At 50.4% G+C, this 17,889-nt stretch overlaps 1 protein-coding gene across 1 annotated transcript in view; it reads left to right on the forward strand.

The window, feature by feature from the left end:
• The first annotated feature begins 5,878 nt into the window (after positions 1–5,878).
• Positions 5,879–17,889, forward strand: part of WNT3A (Wnt family member 3A) — an 85,392-nt gene continuing 73,381 nt past the window's right edge. The window contains exon 1 of the mRNA XM_058833078.1: positions 5,879–6,067. Coding sequence (XP_058689061.1) covers positions 5,997–6,067 — 71 coding nt within the window. The 5' untranslated portion in view covers positions 5,879–5,996. The remainder of the gene's footprint in view (positions 6,068–17,889) is intronic.

Raw genomic sequence — 17,889 nt, forward strand, 5'->3', positions numbered from 1 at the left:
CCTTTCCCACCTGCCCTTTTCCCTCTCCAGGTTTGCTCTCCTTTCCCACCCGCCTTTTTCCCTCTCCAGGTTTTGTTGTCCTTTCCCACCTGCCCTTTTACCTCTCCAGGTTCATTTTCCTTTCCCATCCACCCTTTTCCCTCTCCAGGTTCATTCTCCTTTCTCATCCACCCTTTTCCCTCTCCAGGTTTTGTTCTCCTGCTGTACCGCTAGGTGGGCCAGAGCTACACCGCTGAGAGCCCCACCTCTCCCGCAGGAGACGGGCAGGGCAGGTGGCTCTGCCTCATCCCGGTGTCCAGGGGACAGGAGATGGAAGGAAGGACAGGAGGAGGTGGCAGAGAGCCCCAGGTTCCTGCTGGAGTCTCGCTGTCAGTGAAACCCTGTCAGGAAAGGTGTCCTGTCCCGAAGTGACCATCCCAGGGGGAGGAATCCAGCTGGGACAAAGCCACATCCCAGAGCGGTGGCAAAGGCAGGAGCAGAGCCACCACCACCCATTCAAATCCTGTCCTTGTCACCTAAACCTGCCCTCCTAAAGCACCTCCTTAGTGTCCAGTACCTTTGTCAGAGCCTGGAAATGCAAGGAAGAGCCTGTGGGAAAACTGGGGGAGCACAAAACATGAGAGGGAACCCTCCTGGAAATAACATTTTTGTCACCCGAGGCTGGGTAGCAGAAATATTAAAGTCTGTATCTCAAATTCCAAAGGAAAGGCTCCCCACACATGGCAGATCTGCTCTGCTCTGCCAAAGGTCTGGGGCATCCCAGTGCAGCTCCTTGGGTGCTCTGCCTGCATCCTGCTGATGGATCCAATCCCTCCTGCCTTCCTGGGGTAAAATCACTGCATTATACACTTTCAGCCACCCTCCATTTCCCTTAGGAGCCCTGAGACCAGAAGATAATACAATTACACAGAAATTTTTAAAATGAGAATCCGGGAGCAGCCAAAATTCCAATTACACATGGAACAACCCGGGCACAGCACAGCCGGGGCCAGGGGTGTTTCGGGCAATGTCAAATGTTTGCAGTTCCCTTTCATGTCTGCTGTCCCCTCCCAGCTGAGGACATCTCTTTGAAGCCTGAAGAGCTGAGAAACGCGCCCAAATTTACCCCTGATTTGCTCAGTGCTATCAATGCCTCTTCAGGGCCCAGGACAGGGGCGATGGCCTGTGGGCATCTCAGCCAGTGGAGATGAGGCCAGAGCAGATCCCAAGCAGCTCCAGGAGGAGCTCACCCCACCTCCAGAGCCTGGGATGAGTCCTTCAGGTCTGCCCTGACCCCAGGGGCAGCCGAGGAGGGCTGGACAGGGAGAGGGGGAAAGGTGGAATCATTTTTGTGAAAAACTCCTCTCTGGCGTGGCATCAGCTTCAGGGCAGCAGCTACAGCCAGACCAGCTGGGCCTGTCTCCATGAGGGGACGTGAATTTGGCAGCACAATCCACCTTGTCACCACTTCTGCCACTGGGTCACATCACGAGCCATGTGTCACCCTTCTCCCTCCTCGTTCCCCACAGCCACGAGCTGGGCTTTGACCAAATTGCCACTCCTGGGTGTGGGGACAACACAGCTGAGGTGGGTCTTGGTCTTGAGGGGCATTAAAAGTGAAAGATTAAAAATGGCAACAGGCCCGTGGCAAACTCTGCCCTCCTCCCCTCCAGCAGCCAGGAACCCAGAGTCCCAGAATTTGGATAGTTCCATGTAAATAAGATAGAAGAAGTTTGGTTATTTTTTGACATCTGAGTTTGGTTATTTTTTGATATCTGGGTCTCCCACATGCTCTGGGGGTTCCACGGCTGGGCTGGCTTTAGGGAGGGTTGCAGAGCTGCCTGCTGGGGATTTACTGGTGCTCCCAGTGCTCCTGACGAGCCACTCTGGGCTTTGGGCACAGCAGGAAAACCAGGCTGTGGCGTTCTGCCACTGCCAGGGTGGCCACAGCATCCCTGGAGAGCAGAGGGTGATGAGTGGGGCAGGGAGTGAGTAAATTGTGAGTGGGGAGGAGTAACCACAGCCCAGCCAGAGCCAATTCCAGCTGAAATTTGCAGAAGCAGAAAAATTGTCAGAGTTTGCATTCTGTGGGAATTCAGATAGGAAGGAGGGAAGGGGTGAATCACACTGGTGTCCTCCACTAAAATGAAACAAAACCTTCTTCCCCACAAGGAGCCCTCCCTGGCTCTCCATGAGGGTGATCTTCCCATCCTGCAGCCATCACCGACCTCTCCCATGGAAGGCACAGGGGGGAAGGAGAGCAGGGGAAGTGGCTCACGGGGTATTTGAGATCTGTGGCCAGTCTGGATCCCTCCAAAGCTCCCTCATCTCTTTCCACAGGCTTCTCTGGGATGGGAGCATCCTGGATGTGCCTTTCTGAGGGCAGCTGCTCCCCGTGCTGGCTGCCTGCTCTGGGAATCGCTCATGATCCTAAATCCAGCTCTCTTGACACACCCAAGTGGCTCCCGAAGATGCCAGCGGGGCCAGCAGGGTGAGTGAGCGGGACAGACCCGGCAATGCCCTCACAGGACATTCCAGCCCCTCGTGACAATGAGTCCGTGTCCTGCCATCCCCTTTTCCCTGTGCTGAGCTTGTCCAGCTCCTGCTCTCCTTGCAGCATGGTTATTGTTGAGTTACAGAATCCTGGAATTGTTCAGGTTGGAAGGGACCTTCGAGACAATCCCATTCCACTCTCCCAGGTTGCTCCAAGCCCCGTCCAACCTGGCCTTGGAGGGTTCCTGGGGCAATCACAGCTTCTCTGGGCAGCTTCTCCCCTATAAAATTCCCTCAAAACTCCCCGGATATTGACGAGAAAATCCAGGAGAGGAGAAGCCAAAGCTGCGCTGCTGTCACTGCACTGAGGGCCACGTCCTGCCCATCACAACAACACACAAATATCTGGGAAAAAATGGATCAGCCTGGCCCTGAATCCATCCTCGGGAGAAAACCCTGCAGATTTGGGCAGCCAAGCGCCAGCAGTGCCACCTCCCTGGGGCTGTCCTGCATCCCTACGGCCCCTGGCAGCGTTTTTACCCATTTTAATGGCCGGCAAAACCTGGCCCTCGGAGCTCCAGGGGTACCGCTGCTAACAGATAACCCATGGCCAGGAGCATTCCTGGGGCCGGGAATAACCATTACAACACCCCAGAACCTTTTGATGGGCGTCATTAAAAGCTGCTGGCGTCAGAGCAGCCACCCCATCCCGGGGGGGGTGTGTGTGTGTGTCTGTGTGCCCCTGACAAAGTGGATTATCTCCATCCTCCCCGAGCGGCAGCTGCAGAGCAAAGAGGGGAAAAGGGAGAGTGGCTGAATTTGTACCTCCAGGTAAAGTTGCCTGCTGCTTCCTGGAGGGAGGGGCAGAGGCTCTGGGAGATGTTTAAAGCTCTCCCCAGGAACAAAAGGAGGTGGGGGGGGGGGGGATTAGCTCGACCCCTGGAAGGGATGCGTGTCCTGCCCCATCCACGCTGGCCTTTGCCGGGACCCCCACGCCCAGGCTGTGTGTGCGTGTGGTGTGTGTGTTCCAGTCTGCAGCGTGAGCAATTCCACTTGAAAAGACAGAGAAATCCCCTCCTTTGAAAGTCGCAGCGTTTGGTTCTTCCCCGTAATGCTATAATTGGATGGGATTTTCTCTTAATACACAGGGAAAGTCCTTAAGATGATTTTTCACACACCACCACCCCTCCTCCTTTTCCCTCATCCCACCTTATGCAATAAAACTCCCTCCTCCAGCCCCTTCGGCTGCTCCGGGGGGGCGGCGGGGGGGTCGGATTTAATACCCTCGCTATAATTGCAGCATCAACACCGCGGGGATTTGCTGGGAGAGCCGAGCCGAGCATCCGTTCCCCCTCTGGAAGCCGCTGGGATCAGCCCGAGCTCGGCTCCGCTCAGCGATTACATCTCGGAGCACTTGCCAGAGCTCACATTTGCAATCGCTTGTCATCCAACCCGAAAGAAAATAATCAGGGCCCGACCCCTGCCAAATTCCCAGTGATTTAAATATCCCCGAATGAACTGCATTTCTAGTATAATTTCACTAGAATGAATATATCTCTCCATCTAGCTCCACACAAACATATCTTTATATATATGCATGTAAAGCCCTGTGTGTGTAAATAGAAATATTCCCTACTAAGGGAAAATATAAATGCGGCTCTTAATGAGGATGAAAGCGCATTTTGATTTGAGCTAATGCGGGGTTGCAAGGCTTCCCCCAACAAAGTCATTAAAAATTGTACCTCTCTTTGTTCCCTGCGAGCCACAGAATTTTCCTGATTCACAGATAAAATAAAAGCGAGCCAAAGAAATAAATAAAATCTCCTCCAGCTCGCTGAATCCTTAAAAAAAAAAAATAAATAAAAAGAGTGACAAAACTCGGGAAAAAAAAAAATAAAACGGGCAGCAAGCAGCTACAACTACCAAAAAAAAAAAAAAATAAAACCGTGGAGAAGAGGATCGTTGTTGTTATTCCAGGGAGAAAATATCTCCTCGCTCATGCAGTGCCTCCATCCCCTCTTTTCGCCTCTCCAGCCCCCTTTCAAATGAGCCAGGGGAAGGGGGACGCCTGTCAGCTCTGGGTGACACTTGCTCCCAGCCCCAGCCAGCTTGAACCAATATGTTCCAGAGGAGCAGCAAATCCGGCCACGGACCACGAATCGAGGAGCTACATCTTTATAATAATATTAATAATGTTTTTCCCCCCTCCACTGCCGCCCCTCCTTTTTTTTTTTTTTTTTTTTTTTTTTTTTCCCTCCTTTCTACCCCACTGGGGGAAAAAAAAAAAAAAAAAATCGGAATTTTTGGGACCGCAGAAATCGCCCCCCACCACCGGCACTGAAAAGGGAGAAATTGGGACAATATGTAGAGGGAGAAATTAAAAAAGAGCTCAATTACTGGTGCCCTGTGGGGTGGATCTGGTGGATGAAGTCGTTCGCAGCAGCTCCTTCCCAATGTCCGGGGCTGGGATTCCTGGAAATTGGGATGATCTGAAGGAGCCCTTTGGAGATTTGCATGGAAGAAGTCGATTTTTTAGCAGATGTCTTCAGTGGAGCTCTTGGATCCTCGGCTGCCTGGACTGGTGGGGAAGGGGGGTGCGTGCCTGGGGGGTGCCTGCGTGCCTGGGTGGAAATCCTCTTTTTTTTTTTTTTTTTTTTTCTCCATGAAAAAAGGAGGAAAAAAAGCCCCCAAAAAGAGACCAACAGAAAGTTTCTAGAAAGTTGGTTCAAATGCAACCCAACCGTGAGGAAATGGGGCTTTGAGAAGAAGACAGAATGGCAAGAAGGAGAAATTTGAGAAAATAGTAATTTTTAAAAGAAGAAGAAGAAGAAGAAGAAAAAAAAACTTCACACTTTTTTTTTTTTTTACTTTTTTTTTTTTTACCTTTTTTTTTTTTTTTTTTTTTTTTTTGCATTTTAGTAGCTTCGACCCAGGGAGTGAAATCCGGGCAGGTTGTTATAGCTACCCAAATCCACAGGGGTCCCCCCTGTCTATTTAAACCCCCTAAATCTTCCTTCCCCTTTTTAAAACTACATTTTATCCCTTGGCTTGTGGGCCAACGTGCCCCCTAATGAGTATTAAAACACTATCTCCTTGCAATTAGCTCATTCCTGACTTCACGCTCCTGATTGACAGAACAAGCCAAAGCATCAGAATTCTCCCTTTGGCAATAAGTGCTGATTGGGTCCTTTTTAAGAGAGCTACTTCAAACTTTTTTTTTTTTTTTTCCTTCTTTTTTTTTTTTTTTTTTTTTTTTTTAATATTTGCCTTCAGTGTCTTGGCTGAGAGAAGAGTTTTTTACCTCTCTGAGATTTTTTTTTTCCTTGAGAGTAGTAGAGGAAGCAAGAGAGGATTTACCTGGTCGGGTTGAGTTCACTTCATTTGACTTTTTTTTTTTTTTTTTTTTTAAATTATTGTTATTATTATTATTATTATTAAAATAATCATCCTGCCTCAGAAGAAAGGAAGGTTTTTGGCAACTCTGGTTAAAAAAAAAAAAAAAAAAGAAAGACAACTTTTCATCAATGGCCTCTTTTGGATATTTCCTGTTTCTTTGTGGGTTGAGTCAGGCTCTGTCAAGTTACCCAATCTGGTGGTAAGTTTTATTCTTCTTCTTTTTTTTTTTTTTTTTTTTTCGCTCATTTTCATTTATTTTTCCCCTCCTCTGTTTTCTCTGCAACCCCTGCGCTTAAGATGACTTGAAATTCTCCTTTCGTTGCCACTCAGCTAAAGAGGTGGGATTGTTCCAGCGCCAGCAAGTTCTTAGAACCTGCATTTCACCTCTTTTATTTATGCATTCACTTTGTTTATTTTGACTGGGTTATACCTGATCTCTCCTTCTCCTACTGTAAAAGAGAGAGAGAGCGAGAGGGAGCGATCGGAAAGTTTTGTTGTTTTTTTTTTTCTTCCTGAGTGCTTTGATCCTCTCCTGTGAAGAACAAAAGGCGCTGCCTGAATTAAAGAGATAATGATACAAGTTGACATGAGCATTTCAAGGTGATTTCGAGCTAGTCAGGTGGAAGGAAGGGGGGGAAAAAGGAGGAAAACTTTTGGGTGGTTATTTTTTGGCTTTCCCCCCTTTCGCTTTAAGGAATACTGAGGAGTAAATTTTAAAAATAATAATAATAATAATAAATAGGAGGGGGGAAATGTGAAGAAAGAGAGAGGAGGTGAAGGCTCCACAACCTGGGCTGTGGGAAGGCAGAGCAGGGAGCAGGCACGGGGCTGGGGGAGATATTCCCGGCGCAAAATCCGCGGTTCCTGCGCTCCCCTTGCCCGGGGATGCGGCGCTTTGATTTTATTTTATTATATTTTATTTTATTTTGGGACCGGAGGACGGGGAGCGGGGCTGGGGGTCGCCTCTCCCGGTTTTTCTCCTTCTCCTGGCTTTGCACCCTACGCCTTTAAGAGCTTTTTTCTCCCCCACAAAAAGCAAATGGTGCTGGGCAAGGCATGTAACTGCACGATCTGCGCTAATTACCCCGCGGAGGTAATTGGGCTCGGGGAAGCCCTAGCGCGGGGAGGCTCCGCGGGCTGAGCCGGGGGGCTCCGAGCTGCCGACAGCTCCGAAACGCCCCCAACACCCCCCTCAAAAAAAGAAAATAACCCAAACAACCATCCCCGTCCTCATAATTAATTTTTAAAGTGCGTTGAATCCCCCACCCCGGATCGGCGGTCCCCCCCTGTCCGGCGGTGCAGAGGTGAGGGTGTTGAAGGCAGCAGCCTCTCCAACTATTTCAGGTATGTCTGAAAGCAGGGAATTCGTTGGGATGGGAGAAAAAAAAAAGAAAAGAAAAGCCAAAAAAAAAAAAAAAGCAATAAAATGCAAATGTGTTCTTGGGAAGACAGGCAGCGAGAGCACCTGGACGGGAGTCATTAAAAAGCAATCTTTTATTCCCAGCCACCATCTAACTTATAATTAGAAACTCTGCTCGCATTCCTGATTGGAGAAGGAAACGCATTCTTTTAATACCGACATAAATATTCGCTTGTCACCCGGCGAGGGGAGCGCGGTCCCGGTCCCCCTGTCCCCTCCATCCCCTCCATCCCCTCGGTCCCCAGAGCTGCGGGAAAAGGGGGAAAAAACTGGGAGAAAGGAGCTGGGAAGAGGGGCAGGAGGTTTCTTTCCAAGCCGGGGCATCAGGTGTGTGCCGGGGGGGGGGGTGGCAGCGGCGACACTTGGGGGTTTGGGGTGGTTTTGTTCCAAGCAGCGGTTTCAGACGTTTCTTTCGCAAGGAGAAACCCCCCTTAGGCCATGGAAATGCAAAGGAGGCTTGGATTGGGGTGGGGGAGTCGCGGGAGAAGCCGGGAGCTGTTGCATTGGCTGCCTAAATTCCCCCTCGCCCTCCCACCCCTTTCCCTCTTTATTTATCCTCAACCTTTCCCTCTTTATTTATCCCCAAGCAAGATATAAACCCACCGCGGCTGGAGATGGGGAGCAGCCCTGGAAATGTGGGAATTGGGGCCTGGAAAGGGTCCCCCGGGATGGGGATGTTGATGGGATCCATGGGGACGTTGTTGTGTCCCCATCCCAACAACGCGAGGGGAAGTTCCCTTTTCTCCTAGGCCAGCTCAGCTGTTCCCAAATTTAGCAAATCGACCGTGCTGCTTTATTTGATTTTAATTTAATTTTGCTCTGCTCTTTTGTGTTGCTGTTCTTTTTCTGGGGTTTTTTTTTTTTTTTTTGGAAGAGAGAAGCAGGAATTTTTTAGTCTGGGCATGCAAGCAGCAAACATCCCATCCCAACCATCTCTGCCTAAAGCCTCCCCTCCATCAGCTCGCGGTGATTTGGGTGTTTAGAGCAGAAAATCTGTCATTTACCACCCCCAAGCCGTGCCCCCTCCCCACTAATCGTTTCTAATTAAAGCATCAACTCATCCTAAAGCACACGGGGCTGTGGATATTTACACTTGGGGAAAATCGGTGCAAAAATCTGACTGAGAAGTTCTGTTTTCCTGTGGGTTTTGCTTAATTGTTGTCCCAAAATTAGGGGGAAATGTAAATTTGGCAGGGGGATCAAGTGCTGCTGTGAGTTCTGTCTTCCTCTCACAGCTTCTTTTTCGGCTGAGCTGTTAAAATTGCTGCTCCCACCATAGCACAGGGCACCTGTTTAAATCAGAACGAGCAGATTCCCACATTCCCGGGAGCTTTGGGAAAAGTTCAGTGCAGGGAAAGGGAAAGGATCCCTTGGAGCGGCGATGCTCCCACGCTCCATCCGTGATGATGCTGGGGAGGCTCTGTGACTTCCTTAAAAACCAGCAAAAAAAAAATGAATTTACAGGCTGGGATAAAAGAGGCTTTGAAAAGAATGGTTTGAAAATAATCAAAGAAGAGGGGCTGGCTGGTGTGGGGAGTGATGAGCCAAGTTTTAGGGGTGTGCTGGTGGGGTTCATTGTGCCACAGGAGCCCCACGGGACCTCCTCCAGTGCTGAGCTCTTCAACATAAAGCAGCTCCTGGGAGCAGCAACAGGCTCTTCCACACCCAGGGGGCCAGATTAACAGCAAAAATCAGATAGTTTTTGGGTTTTGCTCCTTTTTTTTTTTTTTTTTTTTTTAATGTTAGTGCTGTTCATTTTTTGGTTTGTTTAAAAAAAAAATAGATAAAAGAGATTGGAAGGAGCGAAGGAAGGCTGAGGGAATTCTCGAGCAAAGTTCATGGGTAAGGGAGGATTAAATGGAACCTGTTCCCTGTCCTGGGGGAGTCTGGGGTCTGTGGGGAGCAGCATGAACAGAATTTAAACTTTTTCCACTGACTTGACCGACTCCACATGGAATGGGGGAAAAAAAAAAGCCTTTCATTTTATTTATTGTAATTTTTTAATCCGTGCTAAGTGGCCTGGCTTGGTCTAAACGCAGCCAGTGGGCAGAAATGATTCAGAAGGGAGAAGGGTTGGATTCAGGAGGGCGAAAAAAAAGTCAAGAAAAATTGACACAGAGCTTCCATGATGGGAATCTTAATCTCCTGCAGCCCAGGATGCTGCTCCTGGGGGAGATGGTCCCAGGAGAGGCTCCCTGGGCTGAACTGGAAGTACAGGGAGACCCCTTTGCTGTAGGGAAAATTAACTGGCATCATTTTTCCTGGGCATGAGGCAGTTTTGGGATGTGTGTGGTTAAATTCTGTGCCTGGAGAGGGATGGGAAGAGGAGTTCTGATAGAACAACAGGCACTGGCTGGGGTTTGATGTGGTGGCATCGCTGTGGGTGCGGTGTCTGTCCCTCCCTCTGTCCTGCTGGGCGTGGTGGGGCTCCCGTCCCCTCTGCTGCTCTCACAGCTCCTGTCACACCCAGAGTGGGGTGGGATGGGGTCAGCCCCATGAGAAGCTGGGAAATATCAGTGAGCAGTGTTCCTGGAGGTGCCAGGTCTTTGGAGGAGGATGTGAAGGGTGTGGGGATGTGCGTGGAGGCATTTCCCTGCCTGTGGCCTGGCTTTGCTCTCACTGCCAGCGCTGGCCACAGCAGCTCCATCGTTTCCTCACCCGTGCAGGATGAAGCTGTGATGTCCTGCAGGATCCCAGAGATCCTGGGAGAGCTGGGAGAGGGATCTAACAGCTCTCTCTGTCTGAACTTTTTGCAGTTCAGGGAATGTTAAGCTGGAGCAGCGGTGAGGCCACTCCAGCAGTGCTCAGGTGCAGCACCTGAGCCCGTCCCTGTTGTGTGGCATCATCACCACAGCAGGAGCAGTGCAGGGATGAGCTCCTGGTGTGTGCTCTCTGCTCTTTTCTGGCATCTGCTCCCCTCAAGGTGGGTGGAACAACCCCCATTTTAAAGTGAGTGCAGTCCAGGCCAGGTCCTGGCTCCCAGGAGAAACCCAACCCTTGTCTGCTGCAAGCCCTGCAGAACCGGGGAGCTCACCTGAGGGACAGCCTGAGCTGGGGGCTGTCACCAGGGCTCCTAAAGCAATCTCTAGAGTTCAGAGTATGAATTGCATCTCCCCACTTCTCTGCTCCGTTGGTCAGGCTGAGGAGCTGGAATTCATCCTCACCTCCTCCCCTCCTGCGGCAGGTTGTGGTGAGATGTTAAAATCCATCAGTGTGGCGGTGCACTGGCTCCACATCCATCCCTCTCCCACCCATCCCAGCCCTCAGAATTGCCTTTTGGTACCTGTCCCTTTTATTCCAGCTGCATCTGACCCAGCCCTGTTTTTCCAGGCCGAGGTTAATCACAGAATGATGGTTTAGGCCCCTCTCAGAGTGGTTTAGGACACTCTCCCCAATCTGGGTTTGGGATGGGTGGTGTGCACCCAAGCAGCAGTGCAGCCGAGGGAAAAGGGTCAAGGTGATATTTGTGTGTAGATCTGAGTGGTAAAAACCAGCTCTTGCCCATCCTGTGTGCAAGGGGGAAGGGAAATCTCTTTTTGGTGGGACTGCAGAAACAAACTCTGATGGTGTTTGTGTTGTTCCTGGCAGAGTCCAGTTGGGGTGAGATTCAATGACTGGACCAAGGTCACACCAGGAGGTTTTTTCTCAGCAGAAACTGAAAATTTTGCAAGGTCTTAGCAAGAAGTCCCCGTTTGAAACACGGGGAGGGCTGGGACTTTCCTAAAGAAAATCCCAAATCCTCCATCTACTCAGCTTTCAGACTAATTTTATCAAATTGTGTTGTTCTGCTACATATTAATTGATTTCTTTCTATTTTGAGAGGAATTTATTAGATAAATTAACCTGAAAAACAGCAACTTGATATTCAAAGCATTGTCTGAAGGAATTGCATCCAATAAAAACCTTTCCTAACTAAGATAAAGAAAAGTGAATCTTTTTGCTCCCCAGCTGATTCCAGGTAACCCTGGAGGTAAAACCTGTCCTTTGCAGACATTTCAACACCTCTGATTATTTTCACTGGAAAAGTTTGGAGCACTTGGAATAGTTGGGGTTGGAAGGAACCTTTTAAAGCTCATCTGGTGCTGCAGTGAGCAGGGACATCTTCAGCCGGGGTAGCTGGAATTGAGGGATGGGAATTCCATCGCTTTCTGTTAGCCAAAAAAAAATAGTTTTTGACCATTCCTTCTAAAAGGTTCAGGCTGGAGGAGCCTTGATTTTTTTACTGATTTTTCTTAGAAAGGAAAGCCAAGGATTGCTGATTGCAGCGGGGGAAATCGGGCTGACTCACTGGTGCCTCCATCCCAGACCTGCGGGATCCCGTTCCCGCTCGCATCCCGCTCCCTTCCCACCCGGCTCCAGCCGTGCAGCAACGCTGCTGCTTCTGCAGTCCCTGCACCAATTCCTGCATCACTGGCGCTCAGCGTGGGCACAAAAGCAGCAGCAGCAGGAGGAGGAGATCACTCCCTGTTAGACCTCATGGGGAGAAAATTATTTTCCTTTGAGTGCGCGGGAGTGCAGGGAGATCCCAGCGGGACAGGGAAATCCCAGCGGGACAGGGAGATCCCACTGGGACCAGGGCAGGGAAATCCCACCGGGACAGGGAGATCCCACTGGGACCAGGGCAGGGAAATCCCACTGGGATAAGGGCAGGGAAATCCCACCGGGACAGGGAGATCCCACTGGGACCAGGGCAGGGAAATCCCACTGGGACAGGGAAATCCCATCGGGACAGGGAAATCCCATCGGGACAGGGAAATCCCATCGGGACAAGCTCAGGGAAATCCCACCGGGACAAGGGCAGGGAAATCCCACCGGGACGAGCTCAGGGAAATCCCACCAGGACAAGGGCAGGGAGATCCCACCGGGACAGGGAAATCCCACCGGGACAAGCTCGGGGAGATCCCACCGGGACAGGGAAATCCCACCGGGACAGGGAAATCCCACCGGGACAAGCGGGGGTTGGCCCTGGGCTTTGCCCTTGCCCAGCGCTCCCCGAGTTCGTGTTTCAAAGCTCCCTTGGGGCTTTCCAAAGGGCTTTGCCGGGCACAGTGACAGCGTTTAGTGTTGCACAAGGCGTGCGGGGGGAATCCTGCGGGCACCGAGTCAGGATGCTCCCTTGGGACAGGAGCCGAGCACTCCAGGGACAGCGCTCCTGGGTGTGACAGCCTGGTCCTGCCAGCGGGGACCCAGCGGTGCCACCCACATCCCCCTGAAATTCCCCGCCCAGAGCAGGACTGCGCTCATGCTGGCTTCCCAAAAAAACCCCATAGGGATGGAGAGTGTGGCTGGAAAGAGGGGAGGAGGATGAGGGAGGTCTGGAGGTGGTGGCTGGGATGGAGGAGGTTCCAAACAGGCACCCCCTGACTTCTGATGATGTGGATGGAGCTGGGGGATTTCTGCCCAGGCTGGTCCTGGGGTTAAACCCTGGAACACGGGGAAAGGAGGGGATTTGGCAGGGGAGAAGCAGTGGCTGGAGCACAGAGGTCTTGTCCACATGTTCAGCCAAGGCTGGACAGGGCCCAGCCCCAAGGCTGCAGCGGGAGTGCCCCCAGCCCAAAAGGTCTCTCTAAACCCATCTCTGCTCTGCTGCCACCCCCCAGAGACAAAGCCCAGAGCCAGGACAGTTCAGTGGGGCTTAATACTGCAACTGGAGGAGCACTTGGGCAGGAGCCTTCCCGTGGGACATCCATCAGGGTTTTGCTGGATCAGGTCTAGGGTTGGTCTTGCAGAAAAGCCACTCATGAAACTGTCCATGCCAACTGTTTCCAGCTATCCTGTGCCATTCGTGGTGCTCTTTTTCCCTTTTGTCACTTAGAAGTACCAGGATTTGTTTTAATGTCACATTTAATTTGTTTCTGTTGTCAGCACCACCCGTAAAAATCCATCAGTTCACTCTGAGTTCACTCCGAATTCTACCGGAACTCACAAAAAACAAGGGGAGGGAAGGAGAGCTGATACATTAACTCCCTTGTTCTGAACTCCTAACATAGGGCATGGCTTTTAAAAGCAGCCTGGGAGCCAGGGGAGAGCGTTCTGCATCACAAAGGTGTTGTTTGTCCCTCTTCCTGGTTTGTCACCTGCATATTCACAGTCCCCTTCCCATCTGGGTGCTGCTGCTACCCAGAGAGAGCTTTGCATTTGTAGAGACTGGGCCATCAAAGGAGTTCAAGGTGCCTTTGGTCTCCTCCTCACTCCAGTTTCTGTCCTGGTGTTAAACCAGTCACTCATTCTTCTATGGATACAGTGATAATTATTAGCAGGGATGCTGCTGCTCTTTCCCAAGGTGGATGTTCCTTCATGCTCTTGGTGTGAAATTCTTTTCTCTCTGCTTCACTAGCAAAGTCACATCAGAGCACGAGAGCTGGTTCCCTGCTCACCTCACCAGCCTTGCCAGGGATTCCGGGGGTCTGGGATGGTCGTTCCTCCTCTCCCATGGGGTTCTTTAGGCTCAAAGGGTGCTGGAGAAGGCTCAGAGAGTGCCTCGAGCTCAGAGCATGGCAGACCATCACATTTCCAGCCTGGCCTGGGGTTCATCACAGGTTTGGGAGCTTTCCTGGTTGCCAGGCACCATTCCCAGTGTTCCCAGTTTAAAGATGCCTCCCTGGAATGGCATCCAGCCCACAAATGGAGATGCCCATGCACAGGTTCCGCTGCCAGGTCCAGGTGCTTGGTGACATCCTGGCCATCCTCAGAGGCCTGGCAGGGATTGTGACAATCCTCCTGCCCCTTTCTTGGCAGCAGCTGCAGGGAGACCCGTTAGGAAAATCCCAGAGCATCTCAGCATCACTCCGTGTCCACCTGCAGCCTTGGGGTGGAATTCACCTCATCCATCACATGTCTGCAATTCCCATCTCTCCATCCAAGCCAGGGGCTCTTGGCCCCTTCCCTTGAGGAGAGCTGGGCACTTTGTTCTGCTCTAATTCACATCTCAGGTGTCTGATGGAGTGTGACTGGTGAAATCCTCTGTGCCGGTGGAGGGGTTGAGGAGACCAGCTCAGAGGTTTCACCAGGAGTGCCATCCAGGTTTATTCAGAACACACCCAAAACAGAAGTCTTTGCGCCCTTGCCTATTTCCTCTCATGGGTAAAATCAAGTCATGGACTTTTTATCCATCATTTCCCTGTATTTTATAGTCTCTTTAGTGCTCATTGGTGTATTGGAATGGCTGCAGGAGCATTCATGACTTCCAGGCTGGTACTAAAAACCTCTAGACCACCCCTCTCCTCAGGAAATTCGTGTTTTGTCCTGTCTCAGCCCAGCTGCTGGAAACCTCAGCAGTTTGAGGGTTTTGCAGCTTCCTCTGTAACATATTTAATTCTGCCTTTAATCCAGGAGACTCCAGGGAACAAAAGCATCTTTCTCGTGCTCTTGGACACATCCAGAGCCTCCCACCATCCCCAGTCATGCCCAAAAGTCATGACCTCATTACCTCAAAATTGTGACAGAACTTTATCCCAAGACCTCTTAAAGAGGGATTGGAAGTGTTTTCCCTGTGGCCCTGTCCTGACAGTTATCTTGGCAGAGGGACACAGCCACAGACGTTTCTGCATTTCAAGAATTCATCTGACTTTTCTTTCAGTTCTCTGAAATCAAACCCTTCCCCCATTTTCCCAGGCTGTGCCTCTTCATTTCACTTTCCAGGACTGTATTTCCTCGGCATTTCTGCTGGAAGATGCAGTTTTATGGCAAAAATCACGCTCTCCCATCTTTCCAGGGAAGTCAGCGCTGTCCAACAGAATTCTCACCGTGGGATGGAGCAGGGAGGAAAGGCAGAGCCCATCTCTGCTGCAGCTGAGCCTGTGAGACGAATCCAAACTGCTCTGGGCAGAGCAGGAGCTCCTTGTGCTTCCAGAGGGGAGCACCTTGTCTAATAGAGATATTTCCCGAGGGGTGGGAAGGCAGGAATGAAACTCCTTGAACAGCTGCCAAGCTTTCCATTCAGCCTGTCCCTCTGCCCCCACCAGAACAACAATGGAGCCTGTTGCTAGACAGGGATGTGTGGCATGACAGAAAACAGCTCTAAATCCTCGGCAGGCCAAGGCACACGAGGGAGAATTCCCATTTTTTCCTGAGCCTGTTGTAGCTGGGAAGAAATGGGACAGTCTGGATGGGTAGGAGTCCATCCAAAACCCAGTGAATGTCAGGGAAATACCACTGGGCATTGGATGAGATTTGAAGAATTTACTGGGAGGCCCACAGCTCCTTCAGAGGCACAAAAATCTGGTTAATGCTGTTTTTTGGGAGATCTGTGGTTGGTTTCTATCCTTCCTGGAGGGAGAATCTTCCTGAGTATTTTACAGTGAGGTTTCCTTTAGAGTTAGTGGTGAGAGATGAGCTACAGCTCATCTGACATCTCTCAGATGTTTACTCTGGGATGAGATAAATCCCATCCCAGCCATGCCATCCTGGAAGAGGATCCTGGATGACTGGGACAAAGATATCTCCCTTTATTCAGGTCAGGTTTGGCTTTGAAATACCCCTGAAAGTCAGGAGCATCTGGGCATTTTATGATCTACATAGATATGTGGAGTGCTGAAAGAGGAAGTTTCTATTGGAGCACCCTTCAATGTGAATCTTTAGTGACCAAATTACCCTTAAAAAAATCTTCACTTGAAGTCCTGGTGTTGCTTTCCACAGGTGTAGAAGAATTGAGCAAAAATCCCCAGTCTCAGAGAGGCATTTGAAGGGAATTCTTGTGAGGTTTCAATTTCTTGCACATTCTGGGAGCTGCCATCGAGATGAATTTGATGTGGAACAAGTTACATTAGTGATCCAGAGCAGGAGAGCTGGGAACCACTTTGATCCCGTGGATTTGGGATGGTGAAGAGCCATCCTGAAGGCTCTGAGGACAGGGTCCTTCTGTGGATCAGAGAATTCCAGAACGGTTTGGGTTGGAAGGGACTTCAGAGCCCATCCAGTCCCACCCCATGCCATGGGCAGGGACACCTCCCACTATCCCAGGTGGTTCAGAGCCCCATCCACACTTCTGATATATTCTAGTATTTTCCTACAGTGCAGGACTCAGAGACTGAGAAGCTCAGCCCAGCCTATCCCCTTTCCCAGCTGGCTGGAACAACGTGTGCTGATTTTTGGAACCTGTAGAATTAACACAGATTTTTTTTAAATCTATAGAATCTATTATTTGAAATAGCTATCTTTGAAATCGAGCTACTCTGCTGCAGCACTAGCAGGGCTGTGGTTGGGTCATTCCCCTGGAAAGATTTGCTGCTAGAAGTGCTCAGACAGAACAAGAGGATGGGTGGGAAGGACAGGAGGGAAGTGTGGGGCTACTTTGGCACATGATTTATGCTTTATGCCTCAGATTTATCGATGGCATTGCTGCAGCGTGATCAATTAGCTGATTTTATTGAGCTGCCCCTTGTCAGTGACTGGTCCATGAATATCCTCAGCTCATTCTGAGTGTGAGGAAAAGTGGATTAGCTCTGTTGCTTTTTTTTGAAGTGCTTATTTCCTCTCACATGCTGCAGAGAGAAGAGACTTTAAGCAGCACAGATTTAGCTGTCTAACTCTCAAACACCTCGGGTTAGCTGAGCTCCATCCCACTGTGGGTTTGCAAAAATAGGCGTGACCGCTTCTCCCACCATTAAATCCAGAAATCACCTCATCCATCCTCACGTGCTCCAGGCTGGATTAAATCTGCCTAAATCAGAATTGTGAAGAAGTCATGGATATAAGCACTCGGTTAACACTGAGTCATTGCTAACAGGAATGTCATCTGGAGAAGGAAGGAGCTTACTGGATCGCTGCTTTTTCCTAGCAGGATGGGTCATGGATATTAGTGGATTGATTGCAAAACCTCCAAGTCACTTGCAACAGAGGACTGAGGGCACAGTGGGAACTGGGTTTTGCCTGGGAGAGTACATGGCCCAGACAGATGGGGCAAACAACCGAGTTGAAAGAGAATAGATAAGACACATTAGCAGAAGATTGGGGATCAGACAGGGAAATGCTAATTCAGTGGCCACCGAAACCCTCGGTGTAAGTTGCCCACAGGCATGTGGGAAGTCTGTGATCCGAGGAGCACCGAGTCCGTTTGTCCTGCTGACTCAATCTGTAGTCTCGGGCTCCTGGTGAATGAAAGGGTCAAGCTCAGCCTAACCCCAGGCAGGCTCTTCCCAGCACAGCTTCCTAACAGAGCCACTAAAACTGCAGTTGTCCTGCTGGCCAGAAGAGTCTCCGAGCTCTAACAGAGAAAATAATTCAGGATTTGTATAGACTGGCTTAAATTTACAGCCACGGATACCTTGGTGGTGCCTGCCGGCAGCTGTGAGAGTGGCGGTGGCAGCTCCTGCTGCCCCCGACACTGGGACTCAGAATAAATTGAGGAATTCTGTCCTTCAGACAGGCCCCAGAAATCGGGGAAACCAGGCTCTTGCTGATTCTTGCACGCAAGGGTCTATTTTGGCAAGCTCTGGTACCAGAAGTGCAGGGCAACATGCATAACTTTGATTATCTAATGGGCTGCAGACTCTGTGATTAACAGGGGATGAGGTAATTCAGGAGCTAAAACACATCCTTGGCACATGGGACCCCTGGCCATGTTTCTTCTCTGCCCTTCACATGCCTAAACAAAAAGCTGG

The sequence above is a fragment of the Poecile atricapillus genome, chromosome 2, assembly GCF_030490865.1.
Source record: "Poecile atricapillus isolate bPoeAtr1 chromosome 2, bPoeAtr1.hap1, whole genome shotgun sequence".
NCBI lineage: Eukaryota > Metazoa > Chordata > Aves > Passeriformes > Paridae > Poecile > Poecile atricapillus.